General features: G+C 51.8%; 4 protein-coding genes across 23 annotated transcripts in view; 2 read left to right on the top strand and 2 right to left on the bottom strand.

Moving 5' to 3' along the window:
- The window catches only part of LOC149365179 (uncharacterized), a 75,139-nt gene extending 61,408 nt beyond the window's left edge, over positions 1–13,731 (top strand). For both annotated transcript variants that reach the window (XM_089587992.1, XM_089588043.1), the window contains exon 9: positions 998–13,731. The gene's annotated coding sequence lies outside the window, so the exon portion shown is untranslated. The remainder of the gene's footprint in view (positions 1–997) is intronic.
- Positions 228–10,758, bottom strand: LOC149365185 (uncharacterized). Of its 3 annotated transcripts, none has more exons than XR_016292707.1 (5): positions 8,842–10,756; positions 8,381–8,624; positions 8,004–8,319; positions 1,237–1,337; positions 228–374 (listed from the first exon to the last, which is right to left on the bottom strand). XR_016292707.1 is itself a non-coding variant. In XM_089587833.1 (5 exons), the coding sequence occupies exons 3-5, from the start codon at positions 8,024–8,026 to the stop codon at positions 265–267; spliced, it is 234 nt and encodes a 77-aa protein (XP_089443959.1). In that variant the 5' UTR covers positions 8,027–8,319; positions 8,381–8,624; positions 8,842–10,758; the 3' UTR covers positions 228–264. The 3 variants fall into 3 exon arrangements, 1 of the variants encoding a protein (XP_089443959.1); XM_089587833.1 differs by having other exon boundaries at positions 8,842–10,758; XR_016292706.1 differs by lacking the exon at positions 1,237–1,337.
- Positions 1,057–21,636, top strand: part of LOC149365186 (uncharacterized) — a 60,205-nt gene continuing 39,625 nt past the window's right edge. For all 15 annotated transcript variants that reach the window (XM_089587903.1, XM_089587920.1, XM_089587880.1 and 12 more), the window contains exons 1-3: positions 1,057–1,082; positions 2,284–2,329; positions 3,152–3,226. In XM_089587903.1, coding sequence (XP_089444029.1) covers positions 2,305–2,329; positions 3,152–3,226 — 100 coding nt within the window. In that variant the 5' untranslated portion in view covers positions 1,057–1,082; positions 2,284–2,304. The remainder of the gene's footprint in view (positions 1,083–2,283; positions 2,330–3,151; positions 3,227–21,636) is intronic.
- LOC149365187 (uncharacterized) lies at positions 10,854–21,174 on the bottom strand. 3 transcript variants are annotated; one of them, XR_016292746.1, is made up of 11 exons: positions 20,268–21,174; positions 19,659–20,114; positions 18,289–18,394; positions 17,973–18,091; positions 17,511–17,755; positions 15,630–17,449; positions 15,455–15,545; positions 14,546–15,339; positions 11,494–14,411; positions 11,178–11,296; positions 10,854–10,960 (listed from the first exon to the last, which is right to left on the bottom strand). XR_016292746.1 is itself a non-coding variant. In XM_089588106.1 (6 exons), exons 4-6 carry the CDS (start codon positions 18,014–18,016, stop codon positions 17,400–17,402), a joined length of 339 nt encoding a protein of 112 aa, XP_089444232.1. In that variant the 5' UTR covers positions 18,017–18,091; positions 18,289–18,394; positions 19,659–20,114; positions 20,268–21,174; the 3' UTR covers positions 15,341–17,399. The 3 variants fall into 3 exon arrangements, 1 of the variants encoding a protein (XP_089444232.1); XR_016292750.1 differs by lacking the exons at positions 19,659–20,114; positions 20,268–21,174 and having other exon boundaries at positions 11,494–11,599; positions 11,973–14,411; positions 18,289–18,449; XM_089588106.1 differs by lacking the exons at positions 10,854–10,960; positions 11,178–11,296; positions 11,494–14,411; positions 14,546–15,339 and having other exon boundaries at positions 15,341–17,449.

Here is a 21,636-nt window from a genome sequence, read left to right on the forward strand (position 1 = left end):
TTGGTGAAAGTATACGCACCATTTCCAGGTCCTGGACGAGAGTTTTTAGTCAGTTTCACGCACTGAATCGCATGCAGACGTTATCAACAGCGCGCTTCTGAAATTTATCAATTTTCACCTGAGACACACACTGCATCTTCCATATAGCGTCTGTACAGAGATATCTGTATCCCGGTCTCATCATACTCACTGATTGGCTGTCGTTGCGCAGCTGTGTAGTTCGGGGTGCCAGCGGACTGCGACTCAGTTTTGCACTTTCTGGCCTCATTTCCATTCCCGGGCCATTCTGCTGGGATTCATTCCTGGTCGCTGAATACCTACAGCAGTTAAGGCGCTTGGTTTCAGCAGTCGTTCCTTGCTGTCGTATTTAAAATCTGAAAGTCAAAAATGCGAGCTACAGATGTTGGAGTAAATATGCAAATCACGACAGTGCAACAGTCCTCATTCGAAACTGCTTAGCCATTGCTCACGTAAACTGACGGTATTTCATGAAAAGATACATCGGGTTCTTTTCTTTGGTGAGTTGACTTACGTTGCGGCACGCAGCAGTACAGCATCTTGACGAGCTATGCAAGCAAAGCAGGAGCTGGGACTCAACAGACAGCCGGCACTGAGCGGACAGACTGAACTGCAGCGGTACTATTACCTACGTCTGCTGTTATGGAGTGGAAAAACCCTTTGAATTCAGTGAACACAGCTTAAAAAAGCAAAATTATGCTTTTGAGTAGTTTATTTACTTACAATACGTGTTTTCTTTCAGTAATATAAACGCGCAGTTTCGTCTGCTAGCTTTAACTGAGAGCAATGACCTCTTCGCGGTCATGATAGAGGTTGAGGCGTCTGCTACGAATCGCCCCTAGCAGACGACACTTGCAGTGTTTCTTCCGAGATAATTTTTTAATTTTGTAGTCTTATATATATATATATTACATATAGGAAGGTATTTGTTTGGTGTGCGTTGTCAGTGCTCAAGTCGTCGCTTGGTTCTTTCAACCAGCTTTCATTGCGGTGGCTCGTCGAGTCGGCGGAAACCGATCACCATCGCTATGCACCAAGGCTGCCGGGTCCGTTGATCGCGTCAGGTTAGTCAGGTATGGGCGAAGTGTACTAGGAAGTTTGGTACGGTACGTATCGGCCTGTGTATCCGAAACCGAGGGTTGAAGGTCTGCACATTCCAGCACTATGTGCTTGATGATCTCCTCGACCCCTCCGCAAAGTTGGCATGAGTGCTCATACCTCCGTGTACTTTGCCCGAGCGCCCGTTCCAAAGGGTTGTCAACATGTGTCTTGAAGTCTTGACAGCCGAGCAGGGCCGCCTCCCATCCTCTCTGGCGGGGCTGGGGGGGGGGGGAAGGTGGGTTTGATTGGCACACCCAAACCGTGTGGAAGGTGTCAGCAGCCACTTCCCCACAAAACTGACACGCGCCATTAAGGTATCTTCTGTCGGAATTTTTAAGCACCGCCGGGCACAGTACAGTGTTGGTGACAATTTTGATGAGGAGGCGCTCGTCAGCACGATCCAGTCCCTTACAAGGGGCCGGGTAGCGCCGGTGCTCCTCCTTGTAGTAATCGGTGATGTGTTTGAATGTAAGGGCCAGATTGTCTGATTAGGAGTAGGCTTCCAAGGACCGGAAGATGGTCTGGGGAGAGAGTGCGCGGGTGGCCTGATCGGTCTGTTCCTTTCCCTGAGTCCCTGGTGACCGGGGGCCTAAATCAAGTTACTTGGTACATGACCATCATCATCAATCGAGTGCAAGAGTGCCGCATCTCTTGAACTGATGTAGAAAATGCTTGAGCCAAATTAATTCTTTACCGCCTGTCACGTCATCTATGGATATATAAAAAAAAGCTGCTAGTCATATGAAGCTTTTGAGGTTGCTGTTAGCGCAGTGAGATGGTGTCGCAGAGGCTGCGGTGAGCGCTTCGCTTGCAGCAATCTCAAAAGTGATATGTGACCCGTTTATCGTGCGCTGCACGCGCTGGCCACCTGCTGTTAACATCAAAGTAATCGAAATGGATGATGGAAGCTTCAGGCCGAACGTATGAGGTAAGAGCAGTAGGAGGCTAGGAGCCATCGAAGGTCCGCAAGCGGCCCGAAGCACCGGAGCCAGCAGCAGCTGTCGTCAACACTGAAACGATTGGCAACTAAGCGTTACAGTAGTGAGTTACTCCTGTGCCGAATAAAAGTAGCTTACCTCGAACTGAAATGGCAGTGTGAGATGGCTGTAAAGTGCGGGCACAGAGCACACATACTCTCATTGTGCTTGTTTGCAACGTTTACAGGGACGGCGCCGAGGTGTTCGTATGGGAAGTCGAACCTCTGGCAGGCGTGAGATGCCCTATTGCTCCTTATAAACATTAACTAAATAAAACGAACAAACTGCTGCATGCAAATTTTAGGGTGGCGGCTCTCGGCCCTCTGCCCCCCTTGTTGCCGTCACTGCTTAATTTCCAGGCCTGCCACGGCCAAGGAACTTGCATGTAATGGATATGTTGTGAAAAAATCCAGAGTCCTCTTAGAGCTCAAGTAACCGCAGTAGTAGATGTCCTTGAATTTGTTTAAACACCTTTATTTAGCATTTCGGGTACGTAGTGGTTTATTTAAATTTGTGTTAGGAAGAAAACGACTGACATGGTAGCCAGCCCCAACAGCTTCTTCATTTGCATGTGGGGAAGTTGTGGAAAACTGACCAAAAACTGTTATGGTGTGTGCGTAAACAGTAGACTGTGCGTGTCTTCAAGCAGTCTCAAGAATGCTGAGGCGGTACTCAGACGCAAGAAAGATAAAACTGAGCCAGCATGTATTGTTCAGGAGAGCCAGTCGCTACTGTGCAGGCCTCTCAATACAATAAATGGATTAGGCAGTTGCTTGGATGAGTGTCATTCTGTACCAGCAGCTAATGCAGCACTTGCTGTGCCAGTAAATTCACTACACTATTTTTATTCGGCGCCTATTCATTTTGTCAATGTGCTAAATGCGCGTGTAAACCTGTAGGTGCCAGCGTCACTACTTAGTTTATTGTTAGATTGGAGCCCTCGCATGTTTTTTGCCCGTTGTGGGTGTGGGGTTGTTAAATTTTTACTGTACAGACTAGCTATAATTGTAGGATTTCTCTTATTCTCTGTGTCCTCTTTTTATTTGCATGTGCAGAAACAGGGGGACCTTTTGCTTGGCGTGCAGTTTTCGTCCATCATCTCGATTGTGTCCAGCTAAGATCTATGACTGGTATGGCCAAATGCATACTCTCACTGTTATCGCAGGTTTAAAGGTTTTTCAGTTAAAAAATTTGGGACCTTTGAAAGCGTACCTGCAATGTTTTCTAATTTACCTCGGAATATGTAATATTGTAACGTCTCTGCATTTCCTGCTATGTTGCTGTTTGAAAAATTATTCTGGGCACTTGCTTCGCAAACGTATGATTTTAGGAAATAATTTTGGGTAAATATAGTTATCTGCCACTACTATTTCGTGAGTTCAGAATTAAAGCAGCAGATATAGACCTGAACAGATCTGTCATGTATTCATAAGAATACATTGTGTTATATGAAACAAGCTACATTCAGCCCCTTGTACTGATTTGACAACTGTGGTTCCGAGTGAGAACTTTTATATGTGTGGTGCTTTGTCCAAAGTAACACAGCATGCAATTGGTCATATCTTCTTGCAGTGTTCAGTCGACATTTATTGCAGCATGTATGAGGAAACATGCCCGCAGATCTCTCGATTTCTGGGGCAGTTGCATGTCATCATCATCATCATCATCATCAGCCTGACTACACCCACTGCAGGGCAAAGGCCTCTCCCATGTCTCTCCAATTAACCCTGTCCTTTGCTAGTTGCCGCCACTGTATCCCCGCAAACTTCTTAATCTCATCCGCCCATCTAACTTTCTGCCGTCCCCTGCTACGTTTGCTTTCTCTTAGAATCCACTCCGTTACCCTTAAGGACCAGCGGTTATCTTGCCTTCGCATTACATGCCCTGCCCAAGCCCACTTCTTCCTCTTGATTTCAACTAGGATGTCATTAACCCGCGTTTGTTCCCTCACCCACTCCGCCCTCTTCCGATCTCTTAATGTTACACCTATCATTTTCCTTTCCATAGCTCGCTGCGTTGTTCTTAACTTAAGCTGAACCCTCTTTGTTAGCCTCCACGTTTCTGCCCCATAGGTGAGTACCGGTAGGATACAGCTGTTATATACTTTTCTCTTCATGGATATTGGTAAGCTACCATTCATGGCCTGAGAGAACCTGCCATACGCGCTCCACCCCATTCTTATTCTTCTAGTTATTTCCCTCTCATGATCCGGATCTGCGGTCACTACCTGCCCTAAGTAGACATATTCTCTTACTACTTCTAGCACCTCGCTACCAATTGCGAACTGCTGTTCCTTTGCAAGGCTATTGAACATCACTTTGGTTTTCTGCATGTTAATTCTTAGCCCCACCGTTCTACTCTGCCTGTCTAGCTGATTGATCATGCTTTGCAGTTCTTGTCCTGAGTGGCTTAGCAAGGCAATGTCATCAGCGAATCGCAAATTACTCAGGTATTCTCCATTAACTCTTATCCCCAACTCTTCCCATTCCAGTCCCCGGAATACCTCCTGTAAGCAGGCAGTGAAGAGCATTGGCGAGATCGTGTCTCCCTGCCTGACACCTTTCCATATTGGAATTTTATTGCTGACTTTATGGAGAACTATAGTAGCTGTGCAATCGTTATAAATATCTTCCAATATTTTCACATAGCACTCTTCCACACCCTGATTCCGCAATGCCTGCATGACAGCTGAGGTTTCCACTGAGTCGAATGCTTTCTCGTAATCAATGAGGGCTATATATAGAGGTTGGTTATATTCTGCGCATTTCTCTATCACCTGATTGATAGTGTGAATGTGGTCTATTGTCGAGTATCCTTTACGAAAGCCTGCCTGATCATTTGGTTGACTAAAGTCCAAGGTTGTCCTGATTCTATTAGCGATTACCTTAGTAAATACCTTGTAGGCAACGGACAATAAGCTGATCGGTCTGTAATTCTTCAAGTCCTTGACGTCTCCTTTCTTATGAATTAAGATAATGTTAGCGTTCTTCCAAGCTTCTCGTACTCTCGAGGTCACAAGGCATTGCGTATACAGGGTGGCTAGTTTTTGTAGCACAATCTCTCCTCCGTCCTTCAGTAAATCTGCTGTTACCTGATCCCCACCAGCTGCTTTCCCTCTTTGCATTGCTCCTAAGGCTTTCTTTACTTCCTCCTTCGTTACTGGCGGGATGTCCCATTGCTGTGCTCGACTGCCTCCCTCAGTAACTTGATGATTACTAGAGACCGGATTTTAGGCAAATGCCTATTTTTTTCAACGCTTCGTAGGCGCACCATTTTTACATATGAGCACGAATTAGGTGTTGACAATATGTTTAATACTCTTTTTATAGTGCCTATAAATGCCTATTTTGGTGTCAGTGCCTATAAATGCCTATTTCCGACGTCGGTGCCTAAATATGCCCTATTTTACAGAAAAGGGGCCTGAAATACGCTGTGGTTTTGCATTCAGATTCTGTTTGCTTTCGAATCCATTTCGGTTTTGAGTAGAACACACGCGTGGCAACATTAGATGACTCGTCAGTTGGCTGTGGTGAACACTGCACCTACGCCGTATGCGTACACAATACCAACCACGTCAGCCGAAAATATCGAAGCAACCTTTTTCTTATTTTCTGCCATTTTATATTGGCAGCTTGTTGATGACTTTGGCTGTTAAAGTGGTAGTTGACCAGATGGCACCACAAATGACAAGATGTTGAAGCATCGTGTATGCCTGCAATAAATAAGTACAATTCCTGTGTGAGCGAAGACTGAACTCATTTGTCAGATGCTTTGAATTGACAATGTTTCTATCAAATTCTAAATACATGGCCTCCTTTTAAGGTGTTCATTGTTTCTACTTTTGTGCACGACAAGCGAATTGTTTGTTTCGAGGTATACCAAAGTGTTTCAAAAGGGTTGGTAACCGTCCCTTTTGCTCTGCTGAAGCATGTGTATTGTACGAAAAGTTGCGTGATAGCCTTAAAAAAAACGGCTTCTAATGTTCGCACCTTACTTAAGGTCCCAAATCATTCTTGCTGTGTTTTTCTTTTATTTTACGACAGATATTGCACGCTGAACTTCGGAACTGTGTGCACTTTTGATAAAATTTATAGTGCCTATTTTTCTCCGTTAGGTGCCTAAAATGGAATTTTAGCCGCCTATTTATGGCGCCTAAAACGTGCTTTTTAGTGCCTAAAAATCCGGCCTCTAATGATTACATTCGCTACTGTATAGATTTGTGTAGAACTCTTCGGCTAATTCAACTATCTTATCCATATTGCTGATGACATTGCCCTGTTTGTCTTTTAGCGCATACATCTGGTTTTTACCTATGCCCAGTTTTCTCCTCACTGATTTTAGGCTACCTCCATTCCTTAGAGCATGCTCGATTTTCTCCATGTTAAACTTTCTTATGTCGGCTACCTTGCGCTTATTTATTAACTTAGATAGCTCTGCTAATTCTATCCTGTCTGTGGAGTTAGACGTCCTCATGCTTTGACGTTTCTTAATCAGATCTTTAGTCTCCTGAGATAGCTTGTTGGTATCCTGTCGAACCATCCTACCACCTACTTCTGCGGCGCACTCTGTAACAATAGCTGTAAGATTATCATTCATTGTTTCAACACTACGGTCGTCTTCTTCAGTTAAAGCGGAAAATCTGTTTTGCAGCGACATTCTGAATTCCTATACCTTCCCTCTTAATGCTAACTCGTTAATAGCCTTTCGATTCACCAGTTTCCTCCGTTCCCTCTTCAAATCTAAGCTAATACGAGACCTTACCATTCTGTGGTCGCTGTAACGGACCTTCCCGAGGACATCCACATCCTCTACGATGCCAGGGTGTGCACACAGTATGAAGTCTATTTCATTTTTAGTCTCACCATTGGGGCTCTTCCACGTCCACTTCCTGTTTGCTCGTTTGCGGAAGAAGGTATTCATAATCCGTAAATTATTTCTATCTGCGAACTCTACTAATAACTCTCCCCTACTGTTCCTAGAACCTATGCCATAGTCACCTACCGCCTTGTCTCCAGCCTGCTTTTTACCTACCTTTGCATTAAAGTCGCCCATCAGTACAGTGTACTGTGATTTTACTTTGGTCATTGCCGATTCCACATCCTCATAGAAGCTTTCAACTATCTGGTCATCATGGCTTGATGTAGGCGCGTAGGCCTGCACCACCTTCAGCTTGTACCTCTTATTAAGCCTAATTACGATAGCTGCCACTCTCTCGTTAATACTGTAAAACTCCTCGATGTTGCCAGCTATATCCTGATTTATGAGAAATCCCACCCCTAGTTCTCGCCTATCTGCTAATCCACGATAGCACAGTACATGCCCGCCCTTTAGTACTGTATACGCCTCATCTGTCCTCCTAACCTCACTAAGCCCTATGACATCCCATTTAATACTGGCTAATTCCTCCAGCAGCACTGCTAAGCTAGCCTCACTTGATAAGGTTCTTGCGTTAAACGTTGCCAGGTTCAGTTTCCAATGGCGGCCTGTCCGGAGCCAGAGATTCTTAGCACCCTCCGCTGCGTCACAGATCTGACCGTTGCCTTGGTCAGTTGCTCCGCAGCCGCTGGGGACTGAGGGCCGAGGGTTAATTGGTTTGTTCATAGAAGGTTGTGGCCAAGTACTACACCAGGGTGGCCAAATCCTGTTCTGATGAGGAAGTGCGTTGTCGGCTCTGGTCACCGAAATCAGGCCGCACTCCAAGCCTGGTTATGCAATTCCATCGACACGCGGAGTTTTTTTTTTTTTTATCCGGTGGAGAATTGCGTGGCACCGGGATTCGAACCCCGGTCCGCTTGCACGCGAGGCGGATGCTCTACCTCTACGCCATCGCTGCCTCCTCTACGCCATCGCTGCCTGTTGCATGTATTCCCTGCCAAAAGCAACCAGGCAGCAGGGTTTGTTTCTTACCCGTGAAGCAACTGCACCAGCATGGCAATGCTGGCGCTTCATAGGTGAAGCGTCCTAGCACCGAAATGCGCTCCTGCAGAGAACACATGCTCCACTGCTCCATGGAGTGGCAGGCGCCAGCCCAGCCCTCCCTGAGCAGTTAGGTTGGCCGGACAGCGGCAGACGGCGTCGATCCGCCGGTAGGCTATCCAATCTGCAGGCAGAGACGTTCGCTACACTCTCCGCTCTGCGCGTCACCAGCAGCTCGGAGGCCCAGCAGTCGAACCTCAGGGCCAGGGGCCTGCGCTGCCAGTGAGCAGGTGCCGAGGATGGTCGCCTGCATGGAGAATGTCCTTTACCAGATCCCTGAACACTGGCCACTGAGAGACACTGTGCACCTTTTCCTTCCATTGCCTTTAGAGGTAGGGTTCACGAAGATGGAGCAGTGGTCCGAGCCCCGGGAATCAGCTGCTCTTTCCCAATAGTAATGGCAAGCGTCCGACAAGCGGGAGGTCAATGATAGACGAGCGTCCTGGTCGGATGAAGATAAGGGCCATGGGCTGCAGGACACGGAAGCTTGCGGCGATGGTGGTATCCAGGAATTTTCTGCCTCTCGTGGTCAAGGTTCGGTTGCCCCATTCCCTGTTATGGGAATTAAAATCACCACAGATAAGAACAATCTAGCCGAGCCGAGCATGGAGGGCAAGAAGGCATTGTTCAATCCCAAGACACACTGGGAGCTAGGTAGACTGAGGACACAGGTATCCATGCGGCCCATTCGCATTCCCGCACCACAAATCTCCAAGTGGCCCAAGTGAGGGATGTTATTCCTTATGTAGATGGCTCTACAGGGCCTCACCTGAGAGTGAGCGTTGTCCAAGCGGGGGGCGTCACTGCAGCCGTGGAGGAGTCAGAAGGAGAGATCGGAGTACCTAGTTTACCCAGGCAGACTGGAGGCTTCGGCTGAGATCCGGGTCCCTGGGGGGCGAGCACATCGTATTCCATGGTACCCACCGACACAAGGTCATTTAGGTCAGAAACGTGCGCGAGCAGGGAATTCACATTCCACAGCATAATGCCTGACCTTGCAGTTTCCTCTAAGAGGACTGCCATGATGGCGGTCGATAGAGCTCTCGGCAGCGAGAGCGCCCTCGTACAGCTTGCGAGCCTCTGACCTGAAATGGTTGGCCGTCTTGCGAACGACCGTGGTAACCTGGCTCTCCTCCTTCCCCCTGAGAGGGCTGGAGTCCGAAGCCCTTTCTGGGAAACTACTGTTGAAGACAGTGATTGAACTTGTGACCGAAGATCTGCAAGCTCAGCCTGATTAGTGGTCACTCCAGCAAGCACAGAGTCATACCGTGACGAAAGGAAGTCAATAGCTGACTGTATGTCCTCGACTGCTGAAGCAACCTTTTCACTAGCTTCCTTGACCAACAACAGTTCTTCCATTTTCCCCATCAGTGCTGATACAGTGGTAGTCAAAGTATCCAGCTTCACATTCAGAGCAGACAGTTGCTGCGAGAACGAACCACCATCGGGGTTGGATGCTACGTCAGGTTGCGCCACCGAATCATCCTTGCATGAAGGACACTTCCATGTTTCACGTGTTACCGTACTCATCTTCTTGTAGGCGTTATCAGTAACTGACGATCAGTTATCAGTAACTGAGTATGGAACGATCAGAGGGAAAAGAGGTTATGAAGTGTGAGAGCTTTCCCATCGGCCGCAGTTCGTCCTGTGCTGGCTCGATGGTGGTGTGGGGCAGGCTCTTGAATGGCGACTGGTCGTCCAGGAGGACTAACCAGTCGATGTTTCCACGATGCCTCGCCTTGTCGAGGGAAGAATCTTCAACCGACATGTAGTGTGTGGTGAATCAGTGCCTGGCGTACCCTATCTGGTTCTCCGGCAGGAAGTTGGCACCCGCTGCGGTACATATGAGTCTTTCGAGTGCCCCTGAATCCAATGTTTTACAGGCAACAGAGGTCCGTGAGACTATCTGTAGGAACACAGCTCCCTGGAGGCCTTGCGGGGCATCAGGATGGGTACCACGATGACAGTGGTCCAACACGATTTTCGTCGAACACGGCCAGGTGACGAGTCTATTCTTGGGCATACAGATTCTGCAGCATCTGCACTGTGACCCGTTGGCCCGAGGGCGCTATGGATCGATTGAGGGCCCTGTGGAGCTCGTGGGTGGTGACTGGATCGTTGCACAACGTGTGTGCTTCCATAGTGCCTGCAGGCGCAGGAGGGCAGCTCTGCGGTGTCTGGGATCTCAGCCAGAGGCTGGGGCGCAGGTGGGTTGCCTTGGAGAGGTGGCCTGCCACCTAATCTGCGAGTGCCTGACAAGACACTCCCTGTGCGACGGCCGCTCCGAAGACAGGATAGCGGTTGGTGGCGACCTGGAGCAGAGACCGCAGGAGGCGGCAGGGTGTAGCCGACTGCCGGGCAGAGCGGATGGAGTGGCAGAAGCCAGCCCAGCCGTCCCCGAGCAGTTAGGTTGGCCAGACAGCGGCAGACAGCGTCGATCCGCCGGTAGGCTATCCAATCTGCAGGCAGTGACGTTCTCTACACCCTCCGCACTGCGCGTCCCCAGCAGCTCGGAGGCCCAGCAGTCGAACCTCAGGGCCAGGGGCCTGCGCTGCCAATGAGCAGGTGCCGAGGATGGTCGCCTGCATGGAGAATGTCCTTCACGAGATCCCTGAACACTGGCCACTGAGAGACACTATGCACCTTTTCCTTCTGTTGCCTTTAGAAGTGGGGTTACGAAGATGGAGCAGTGGTCTGAGCCTCGGGAATCAGCTGCTCTTTCCTAATAGTAACGGCAAGCGTCCAACACGAGCAGGAGATCAATGATAGACGAGCGTCCTGGTCGGATGAAGATAAGGGCCATGGGCTGCAGGACACGGAAGCTTCCGGCGATGGTGGCATCCAGGAATTTTCTGCCTCTCGTGGTCAAGGTTCGGTTGCCCCATTCCCTGTGAAGAGAATTAAAATCACAACAGATAAGAACACTCTAGCCGATCCGAGCATGGAGGGCAAGAAGGCACTGCTGGATCCCAAGACACACTGGGAGCTAGGTAGACTGCGGACACAGGTATCCATGCGGCCCATTCGCATTCCCGCACCACAAATCTCCAAGTGGCCCAAGTGAGGGATGTTATTCCTTATGTAGATGGCTCTACAGGGCCTCACCTTGGAGTGAGCGTCGTCCAAGCGGGGGGCATCGCTGCAGCCATGGAGGGGTCAGAAGGAGAGATCGGAGTACCTAGTTTACCCAGGCAGACTGCAGGCTTCGGCTGAGATCAGGGTCCCTGGGGTGCGAGCACATCGTATTCCATGGTACCCACCAATACAAGGTCATTTAGGTCAGAAACATGCGCGAGCAGGGAATTCACATTCCACAGCATAATGCCTGACCTTATAGTTTCCTTTAAGAGGACTGCCATGATGGCGGTCGAGAGAACTCTTGGCAGCGAGAAAGCTCTCGTACAGCTTGCGAGCCTCTGACCTGAAATGGTTGGCCGTCCTGCGAACGATCGTGGTGACCTGGCTCTGCTCCTTCCCCCTGAGAGGGCTGGAGTCCGAAGCCCTGACGCCTTCCACAGTGGAGGCACCTGCGTTCAGAAGCCGAGCAATCGCCATGGCGATGTGGTCATCATCAGCCTGACTAATCTCACTGCAGGCCAAAAGCTTTTCCCATGTCTCCCCAATTGACCTTGTTTTTTGCCAGCTGCGTCCACCGTATACCCACAAACTTCTTCAACTCATTCGCCCATCTAACTTTCTACCCCCCCTTGCTACGCTCTCTTTCTCTTGGTGTCCACTCCATTACTCTTAAGGACCGGCGGTTGCCTTCATGTCCTGCCCAAGCATATTTCTTCCTCTTCATTTCGACTAGGATGTGATAACCTGCATTTGTTCTCTCAGCCGTCCGCCCCCTACCGATCTCTTCAAGTCACACCAATCAATTTTCTTTCAATAACTCACTGCGTTGTCCTTAATGCACCGAAGCATGGCCTTGTGGTAGAGCATCCGCCTCGCATTCGGGAGGTGTTGGGTTCGATCCCCAGTGCCGCCGGGTACCCATCGGTTTCTTTAATGGGTACAAGATTTCTCCTGGCCTGGTGCTCGGCTCTTCTAGGGTGAAATGCTTGGGAAAAGGGTCTTAGACCAAACAGTTGCCTTGACGGATGAGTGATAAGTTCCCCGCCAAGCAACCATAAGCCCGCCTCGTGCGGCATAAGCCCAATTTGTGGCCTTTTTTTTTTTTCTGTAAGGCGCAGCTTTTCAATTTCTCAAGTTGGCGCAGTGCCACTGAGCTCACGTTAGAGCGAACTCGTCTAAACTTCATCGAACTCTCCAAACTCCGTTGAACCTGTAAAGTCTGAACTGAATCACGAACCACCTTTGCAGGCTGATGTGTTCGAAACTGGTTTTGCCCCCGAAAGGACACAGCGGGGTTTGCGGAGCCTCTTCCAAGCGCACACCCCTGAAGAAGCCGGGCGCCGGGCCGGGGGTGGCTTGTACCCTTTTTTACCAGTGGGTGTCCGGCGGTGGGTTTCGAACCAACCACCTCCCGCAGCCGAGCCGGACGACCCAGCCTCTAGGCCACGACTGCGGTAAATTAAGCTGAGCCGTCTTTGTTAGCCACCTCGTTTCTGCATCATAGGTGAGCTCCGGTAGACGTAGCTATTGTATTCTTTTCTCTTGAGGGGCTTTGGTAAACTGCCATTCCTGATCTGAGAGAACCTGCCATATGCGCTGTAACTCATTCTTATTCTTCTAGTTATTTCTGTCATGATCCGGATCAGCGGTCACTACTCGCCTAAGTAGACGTGTTCTCTTACTCCTTTCAGCAACTCCATGGTAATGCGCACTGATACAAGTCGTGCAGCGCTGGGGCCTCCTGCAGGTGGCAATCATTTGCTTGTAGCCCCTGCACTAGGAGCACTGAAGGGTCCGGACAAGAGAGGGCGCACCCCGAAGCGCATTCCTGTAATGAACACATGGTCAGCGGTGATGGCATGGCCACGGCGCCTTAGGCTGCTAGTGTCGACTGGAGCCTCGATCGTAGCCGCAACGTCGCTGTCGCACACTTTGCGGTCGGCCCCGTAGATACCACCCATGCTGCCGTCAGGAAGGGAGGTCTCGAAGGTGCGGACCGGAGTGGAGAGGAGGGTGGTGGAGGCCAGAAGCTGCTCCTGGGATACCTTGGTAGAGACGTCTCCTGTATTCATGTTGCGTTTGCAGTTCATCCGCACCTATAGGACTCCGGGCTGGCTGTAGAGGAAGGGGCTGTAGTCCTCTTTGACCACATCCTTGAGGGAGAGGGTCTGTCGTAAAGGAAAGATAAGAACCGTGGTCAGCCTTGGAAATCTACGGTAGGCTGGACGCCAGGCCTTGCGCTGGACTTTGATCCAGCCACCTGGATCGCGGTCGACGCCCGAAGGCTCAGCATTTCCCAGCGAGTTGGCGTGGGTACTCACCCTCCAGGCAGAGTGGTCTCCTGCTCACTGGTCACTTCTGGCCAGATATCATATCGGGCTCAATGCAGCAGTGCCGATTGATCAGATGTGAGAAGGCGGGAATTAGCAAATCTGCAACGAAAAATTAATGGTGACGACTCGCAGGCGTATCACATTTGCGCAAACTCACCGTGCCAGCCAACTCAGCGCGACTGAAGCCTCAAGCCGAGAAGCTGTTCACCATGGGGCTGAAAAAAAGCATAAAGAAAGCGAACTACCTACCTTGGCTGCAGCGGAATCACGATGTGCCGCAGACCGTAGGCAACGTCCATTCTTCTGAGTTGCTGGTCGTCGCTGGCGAGAACTTCCGAGCGCCGTGTGCTTCCACAAACCACATGTCGCTTGAGAGCACATCCGCACCCTTGCGTTTGATGGCATGACATAGTAGTGGCTTGGTCGCAACGACGTTCGGAACGGATTTCTTTCCGTGACGCAAACGACAGCGGCTCGCTTATGTTACCCCCTTGAGGCAGCAAGCAAAGCCGGCCCTGTATGCACTTTCCTCGCTGGCTCAATACCTACAGCTGACCTGCCTACAGTGAGCTAAGCCTAGAGCTGTACGCACCACGAATCCAAGCTCACCGCGCTTCCGTCACGGAGAAGAAATCCGATGGCGACGGTCCATGAAACCTCTATTTTACATTCTGCTGTTACTTTCTGACTATTATGTAATGGTGCTTGAAACAGCACAAATGAAGCTTAAATTTGCGAAGTCCAGAAGAGGTTTCACAGACCTATATCGCTCTCGCCGCGAGGCCTTGCCTCGCACTCACCTTCGATGCCGGTGGCCTTGCTCAGAAGCATTACCGTTGTCGTTTCGCCGTGGGTTTAACTGCATCCAGGCGTCTCCGGCGGACGGCGAGGGCATCCCTCTGGTACTTGCATGTCACGTTCAGAAGTTCTGCAGATAGTACAACAAAAATAAGGGCTCCTAAGATCGTGAAAGAAATACAGGCCGGTTTTCCCATCCGCAAAATTCAACCACTTGAGCGCGCGAGTTAGTAGAGATCTTTAGCAGACGGTGTACTGTGTTACCTTGTGTCTATGTCATTGCTGCAGTCATAGTCCAGGTCTGAATGCGGAGGTCCATAAAGTAACAGGTCCAGGCAGGCCGCAGGCTTAGAGGAGAGCGTATAGGCTAGTCTTTTTTAGATAGGCAAGCAGGACACTGTGGGCACAGAGGTGGTTTCGGGCCGGGAATGAGAGCTGGTTCTCCACGTTGGCTGGCAGTCCGAGGGCCCGGTAGCTTGAAAAGAGATGGCGATGGATTGGGTCAGAGTTTGGACACGCACACAGCAAGCGTCCCGAAGTGCCCGCATCGCCGCACGACGGTCTTGCAAGGGAGCACGCCAGATCAACGATGAACTTTCCGCGTTGGCGTCCAGGAGCAGCCGATGCAGACGCAGCACGAAGGCGCCGTATCTTGTCCGAGAGCCGGTGGAAGGTTCGGTACGCCGAGATACCCTTGTCAGGGCGAAGTGCCCTTATCTTCTGCTTTTGTAGCAGAGCGCCAAAGTCGTGGGGGGCTAGATACATAGTCACTGGCAACCCGTTGCTGTTGCCCGCCTTGGCAAGGACATCGACGTCCTCAATGCCCTGGATGCCGGCATAGGCAGGCACACAGTGGTGAGCCACCTGGTCTCCGGCGTCCTCAAGGGCGTTACTCTGGGCGCGCGCAGACACTGGTCAAGGTCTGGGAGATGTGGAGCTTCCTCAGGAGCTGCAGGGCTGTCCGGCTACCACAGAGGACAACAACGAGGCCAGTAGGGTCGATGGTCCCGATCAAATCAGCTCTTACGTGGAGACCTGCAAGTTCAGCTTTTCGGCAGCTGCACAGAAAAGAGAGCCTATAGGTGCGGGACTGCTCCAAATGTGGGAACGCCAGAGCCGCCGCCTGCCAAGCGGCTCGTAGAGCCGAGCCGTCGGCGAACATGAGGGTCGTACCTTTTCAGTCATCCAGTAAGGCTACGGTGGCCAGGCGGAGTGCGACGGCAGGGGACCGACATTTCGTCACCTTGTTAAGGCCCAGGGTAACCTACAGGGGAGATCGGGTTGAGAGGGAGGACCGGTCGCCTGTGGGAAGGTAAAACCGTTTCCACATAGGCTCCAGGCAGCTTACCCTTCATGGAGTTGGGTTGGAATGCAGTCGCTCACGGAGGGCGCCTGCATTCTAGAATGTGATTGAGCCGGTCCATGAGCATCAGGTCTCTCTGGAGGGGCCGGAGATTCAGTCGTTAGTCGACCGCCTCTGCCAGGGTGCCGGCACCAGCAACTGCTGTGGGGCTCCCATAAGTCGACGAATGCATCTCCTGCGAGACAGTTCCAAGCGAGTAAGGAGGGTAGGGCAGAGGGTGACAAGAGGCAAGGCACAAGCGATGGCTGATGTGGCCGTTCCCTCGAACAGTCGGATGGCCCAGGTGGGATCCAGGCGCTGCCTCGGACGAGGAGGCACTGGGCTGCTCGGCCGACTCCATCAATGTGGCTCAGGAGGGCCTTGTCAGCAGGAAACCAGGTGACCCGGTGGTCGATGGTGAGACTGAGGTACTTCACCTGGGGTTTCCAAGGGAGGTTACTTTCATTGATCTTGAGGGTAGATATTCCAGCCGTGGCTCGTGCTCCGCTCGGATCGACAAAAAGTCCCTCGAACTTGTTGGCTCAGAGTGAGAGGCCCTTGGTCGCCAGGAACCGCTGCACCCGGTTGAAGGCACGCTGGAGGGCCTCCCTGCCTGAGGTGATCTGCCTCGTCGGTGCTCGGAACCAGAAAGCCACATCGTCCACGTACGCAGAGCAGTGAACATTGTGGCGGCGGCACTCCTGGATGGGACCGGGCAGTCCTGCCTTCACCAGGTTGAACAGGAAATGCTCAGGATCGAGCCCTGAAGTATCCCGGAGGTGATGAGGTGAGGAGTGCTCAGGATGGTGCCTTCCCGTAACTACATGGAACGATCAGAGGGAAAAGAGGTTATGAAGTGTGAGAGCTTTCCCATCGGCCGCAGTTCGTCCTGTGCTGGCTCGATGGTGGTGTGGGGCAGGCTCTTGAATGGCGACTGGTCGTCCAGGAGGACTAACCAGTCGATGTTTCCACGATGCCTCGCCTTGTCGAGGGAAGAATCTTCAACCGACATGTAGTGTGTGGTGAATCAGTGCCTGGCGTACCCTATCTGGTTCTCCGGCAGGAAGTTGGCACCCGCTGCGGTACATATGAGTCTTTCGAGTGGCCCTGAATCCAATGTTTTACAGGCAACAGAGGTCCGTGAGACTATCTGTAGGAACACAGCTCCCTGGAGGCCTTGCGGGGCATCAGGATGGGTACCACGATGACAGTGGTCCAACACGATTTTCGTCGAACACGGCCAGGTGACGAGTCTATTCTTGGGCATACAGATTCTGCAGCATCTGCACTGTGACCCGTTGGCCCGAGGGCGCTATGGATCGATTGAGGGCCCTGTGGAGCTCGTGGGTGGTGACTGGATCGTTGCACAACGTGTGTGCTTCCATAGTGCCTGCAGGCGCAGGAGGGCAGCTCTGCAGTGTCTGGGATCTCAGCAAGAGGCTGGGGCGCAGGTGGGTTGCCTTGGAGAGGTGGCCTGCCACCTAATCTGCGAGTGCCTGACAAGACACTCCCTGTGCGACGGCCGCTCCGAAGACAGGATAGCGGTTGGTGGCGACCTGGAGCAGAGACCGCAGGAGGCGGCAGGGTGTAGCCGACTGCCGGGCAGAGCGGATGGAGTGGCAGAAGCCAGCCCAGCCGTCCCCGAGCAGTTAGGTTGGCCAGACAGCGGCAGACAGCGTCGATCCGCCGGTAGGCTATCCAATCTGCAGGCAGTGACGTTCTCTACACCCTCCGCACTGCGCGTCCCCAGCAGCTCGGAGGCCCAGCAGTCGAACCTCAGGGCCAGGGGCCTGCGCTGCCAATGAGCAGGTGCCGAGGATGGTCGCCTGCATGGAGAATGTCCTTCACCAGATCCCTGAACACTGGCCACTGAGAGACACTATGCACCTTTTCCTTCTGTTGCCTTTAGAAGTGGGGTTACGAAGATGGAGCAGTGGTCTGAGCCTCGGGAATCAGCTGCTCTTTCCCAATAGTAATGGCAAGCGTCCAACACGAGCAGGAGGTCAATGATAGACGAGCGTCCTGGTCGGATGAAGATAAGGGCCATGGGCTGCAGGACACGGAAGCTTCCGGCGATGGTGGCATCCAGGAATTTTCTGCCTCTCGTGGTCAAGGTTCGGTTGCCCCATTCCCTGTGAAGAGAATTAAAATCACAACAGATAAGAACACTCTAGCCGATCCGAGCATGGAGGGCAAGAAGGCACTGCTGGATCCCAAGACACACTGGGAGCTAGGTAGACTGCGGACACAGGTATCCATGCGGCCCATTCGCATTCCCGCACCACAAATCTCCAAGTGGCCCAAGTGAGGGATGTTATTCCTTATGTAGATGGCTCTACAGGGCCTCACCTTGGAGTGAGCGTCGTCCAAGCGGGGGGCATCGCTGCAGCCATGGAGGGGTCAGAAGGAGAGATCGGAGTACCTAGTTTACCCAGGCAGACTGCAGGCTTCGGCTGAGATCAGGGTCCCTGGGGTGCGAGCACATCGTATTCCATGGTACCCACCAATACAAGGTCATTTAGGTCAGAAACATGCGCGAGCAGGGAATTCACATTCCACAGCATAATGCCTGACCTTATAGTTTCCTTTAAGAGGACTGCCATGATGGCGGTCGAGAGAACTCTTGGCAGCGAGAAAGCTCTCGTACAGCTTGCGAGCCTCTGACCTGAAATGGTTGGCCGTCCTGCGAACGATCGTGGTGACCTGGCTCTGCTCCTTCCCCCTGAGAGGGCTGGAGTCCGAAGCCCTGACGCCTTCCACAGTGGAGGCACCTGCGTTCAGAAGCCGAGCAATCGCCATGGCGATGTGGTCATCATCAGCCTGACTAATCTCACTGCAGGCCAAAAGCTTTTCCCATGTCTCCCCAATTAACCTTGTTTTTTGCCAGCTGCGTCCACCGTATACCCACAAACTTCTTCAACTCATTCGCCCATCTAACTTTCTACCCCCTTTTGCTACGCTCTCTTTCTCTTGGTGTCCACTCCATTACTCTTAAGGACCGGCGGTTGCCTTCATGTCCTGCCCAAGCATATTTCTTCCTCTTCATTTCGACTAGGATGTGATAACCTGCATTTGTTCTCTCAGCCGTCCGCCCCCTACCGATCTCTTCAAGTCACACCAATCAATTTTCTTTCAATAACTCACTGCGTTGTCCTTAATGCACCGAAGCATGGCCTTGTGGTAGAGCATCCGCCTTGCATTCGGGAGGTGTTGGGTTCGATCCCCAGTGCCGCCGGGTACCCATCGGTTTCTTTAATGGGTACAAGATTTCTCCTGGCCTGGTGCTCGGCTCTTCTAGGGTGAAATGCTTGGGAAAAGGGTCTTAGACCAAACAGTTGCCTTGACGGATGAGTGATAAGTTCCCCGCCAAGCAACCATAAGCCCGCCTCGTGCGGCATAAGCCCAATTTGTGGCCTTTTTTTTTTTTTCTGTAAGGCGCAGCTTTTCAATTTCTCAAGTTGGCGCAGTGCCACTGAGGTCACGTTAGAGCGAACTCGTCTAAACTTCATCGAACTCTCCAAACTCCGTTGAACCTGTAAAGTCTGAACTGAATCACGAACCACCTTTGCAGGCTGATGTGTTCGAAACTGGTTTTGCCCCCGAAAGGACACAGCGGGGTTTGCGGAGCCTCTTCCAAGCGCACACCCCTGAAGAAGCCGGGCGCCGGGCCGGGGGTGGCTTGTACCCTTTTTTACCAGTGGGTGTCCGGCGGTGGGTTTCGAACCAACCACCTCCCGCAGCCGAGCCGGACGACCCAGCCTCTAGGCCACGACTGCGGTAAATTAAGCTGAGCCATCTTTGTTAGCCACCTCGTTTCTGCATTATAGGTGAGCTCCGGTAGACGTAGCTGTTGTATTCTTTTCTCTTGAGGGGCTTTGGTAAACTGCCATTCCTGATCTGAGAGAACCTGCCATATGCGCTCCAACTGATTCTTATTCTTCTAGTTATTTCAGTCATGATGCGGATGAGCGGTCACTACTCGCCTAAGTAGACGTGTTCTCTTACTACTTTCAGCAACTCCATGGTAATGCTCACTGATACAAGTCATGCAGCGCTGGGGCCTCCTGCAGGTGGCAATCATTTGCTTGTAGCCCCTGCACTAGGAGCACTGAAGGGTCCGGACAAGAGAGGGCGCACCCCGAAGCGCATTCCTGTAATGAACACATGGTCAGCGGTGATGGCATGGCCACGGCGCCTTAGGCTACTAATGTCGACTGGAGCCTCGATGGTAGCCACAACGTCGCTGTCGCACACTTCGCGGTCGGCCCCGTAGATACCGCCCGTGCTGCCCTCAGGAAGGGATGTCTCGAAGGTGCGGACCGGAGTGGAGAGGAGGGTGGTGTAGGCCAGAAGCTGCTCCTGGGGTACCTTGGTAGAGACGTCTCCTGTATTCATGTTGCGTTTGCAGTTCATCCGCACCTATAGGACTCCGGGCTGGCTGTAGAGGAAGGGGCTGTAGTCCTCTCTGACGAAATCCTTGAGGGAGAGGGTCTGTCGTAAAGGAAAGATAAGAACCGTGGTCAGCCTTGGAAATCTACGGTAGGCTGGACGCCAGGCCTTGCGCTGGACTTTGATCCAGCCACCTGGATCGCGGTCGACGCCCGAAGGCTCAGCATTTCCCAGCGAGTTGGCGTGGGTACTCACCCTCCAGGCAGAGTGGTCTCCTGCTCACTGGTCACTTCTGGCCAGATATCATATCGGGCTCAATGCAGCAGTGCCGATTGATCAGATGTGAGAAGGCGGGAATTAGCAAATCTGCAACGAAAAATTAATGGTGACGACTCGCAGGCGTATCACATTTGCGCAAACTCACCGTGCCAGCCAACTCGGCGCGACTGAAGCCTCAAGCCGAGAAGCTGTTCACCATGGGGCTGAAAAAAAGCATAAAGAAAGCGAACTACCTACCTTGGCTGCAGCGGAATCACGATGTGCCGCAGACCGTAGGCAACGTCCATTCTTCTGAGTTGCTTGTCGTCGCTGGCGAGAACTTCCGAGCGCCGTGTGCTTCCACAAACCACATGTCGCTTAAGAGCACATCCGCACCCTTGCGTTTGATGGCATGACATAGTAGTGGCTTGGTCGCAACGACGTTCGGAACGGATTTCTTTCCGTGACGCAAACGACAGCGGCTCGCTTATGTTACCCCCTTGAGGCAGCAAGCAAAGCCGGCCCTGTATGCACTTTCCTCGCTGGCTCAATACCTACAGCTGACCTGCCTACAGTGAGCTAAGCCTAGAGCTGTACGCACCACGAATCCAAGCTCACCGCGCTTCCGTCACGGAGAAGAAATCCGATGGCGACGGTCCATGAAACCTCTATTTTACATTCTGCTGTTACTTTCTGACTATTATGTAATGGTGCTTGAAACAGCACAAATGAAGCTTAAATTTGCGAAGTCCAGAAGAGGTTTCACAGACCTATATCGCTCTCGCCGCGAGGCCTTGCCTCGCACTCACCTTCGATGCCGGTGGCCTGGCTCAGAAGCATTACCGTTGTCGTTTCGTCGTGGGTTTAACTGCATCCAGGCGTCTCCGGCGGAAGGCGAAGGCATCCCTCTGGTACTTGCATGTCACGTTCAGAAGTTCTGCAGATAGTACAACAAAAATAAGGGCTCCTAAGATCGTGAAAGAAATACAGGCCGGTTTTCCCATCCGCAAAATTCAACCACTTGAGCGCGCGAGTTAGTAGAGATCTTTAGCAGACGGTGTACTGTGTTACCTTGTGTCTATGTCGTTGCTGCAGTCATAGTCCAGGTCTGAATGCGGAGGTCCATAAAGTAACAGGTCCAGGCAGGCCGCAGGCTTAGAGGAGAGCGTATAGGCTAGTCTTTTTTAGATAGGCAAGCAGGACACTGTGGGCACAGAGGTGGTTTCGGGCCGGGAATGAGAGCTGGTTCTCCACGTTGGCTGGCAGTCCGAGGGCCGGTAGCTTGAAAAGAGATGGCGATGGATTGGGTCAGAGTTTGGACACGCACACAGCAAGCATCCCGAAGTGCCCGCATCGCCGCACGACG

This window comes from Amblyomma mixtum, chromosome 1 (assembly GCF_055824585.1).
Source record: "Amblyomma mixtum isolate Tamu chromosome 1, ASM5582458v1, whole genome shotgun sequence".
Classification (NCBI taxonomy): domain Eukaryota; kingdom Metazoa; phylum Arthropoda; class Arachnida; order Ixodida; family Ixodidae; genus Amblyomma; species Amblyomma mixtum.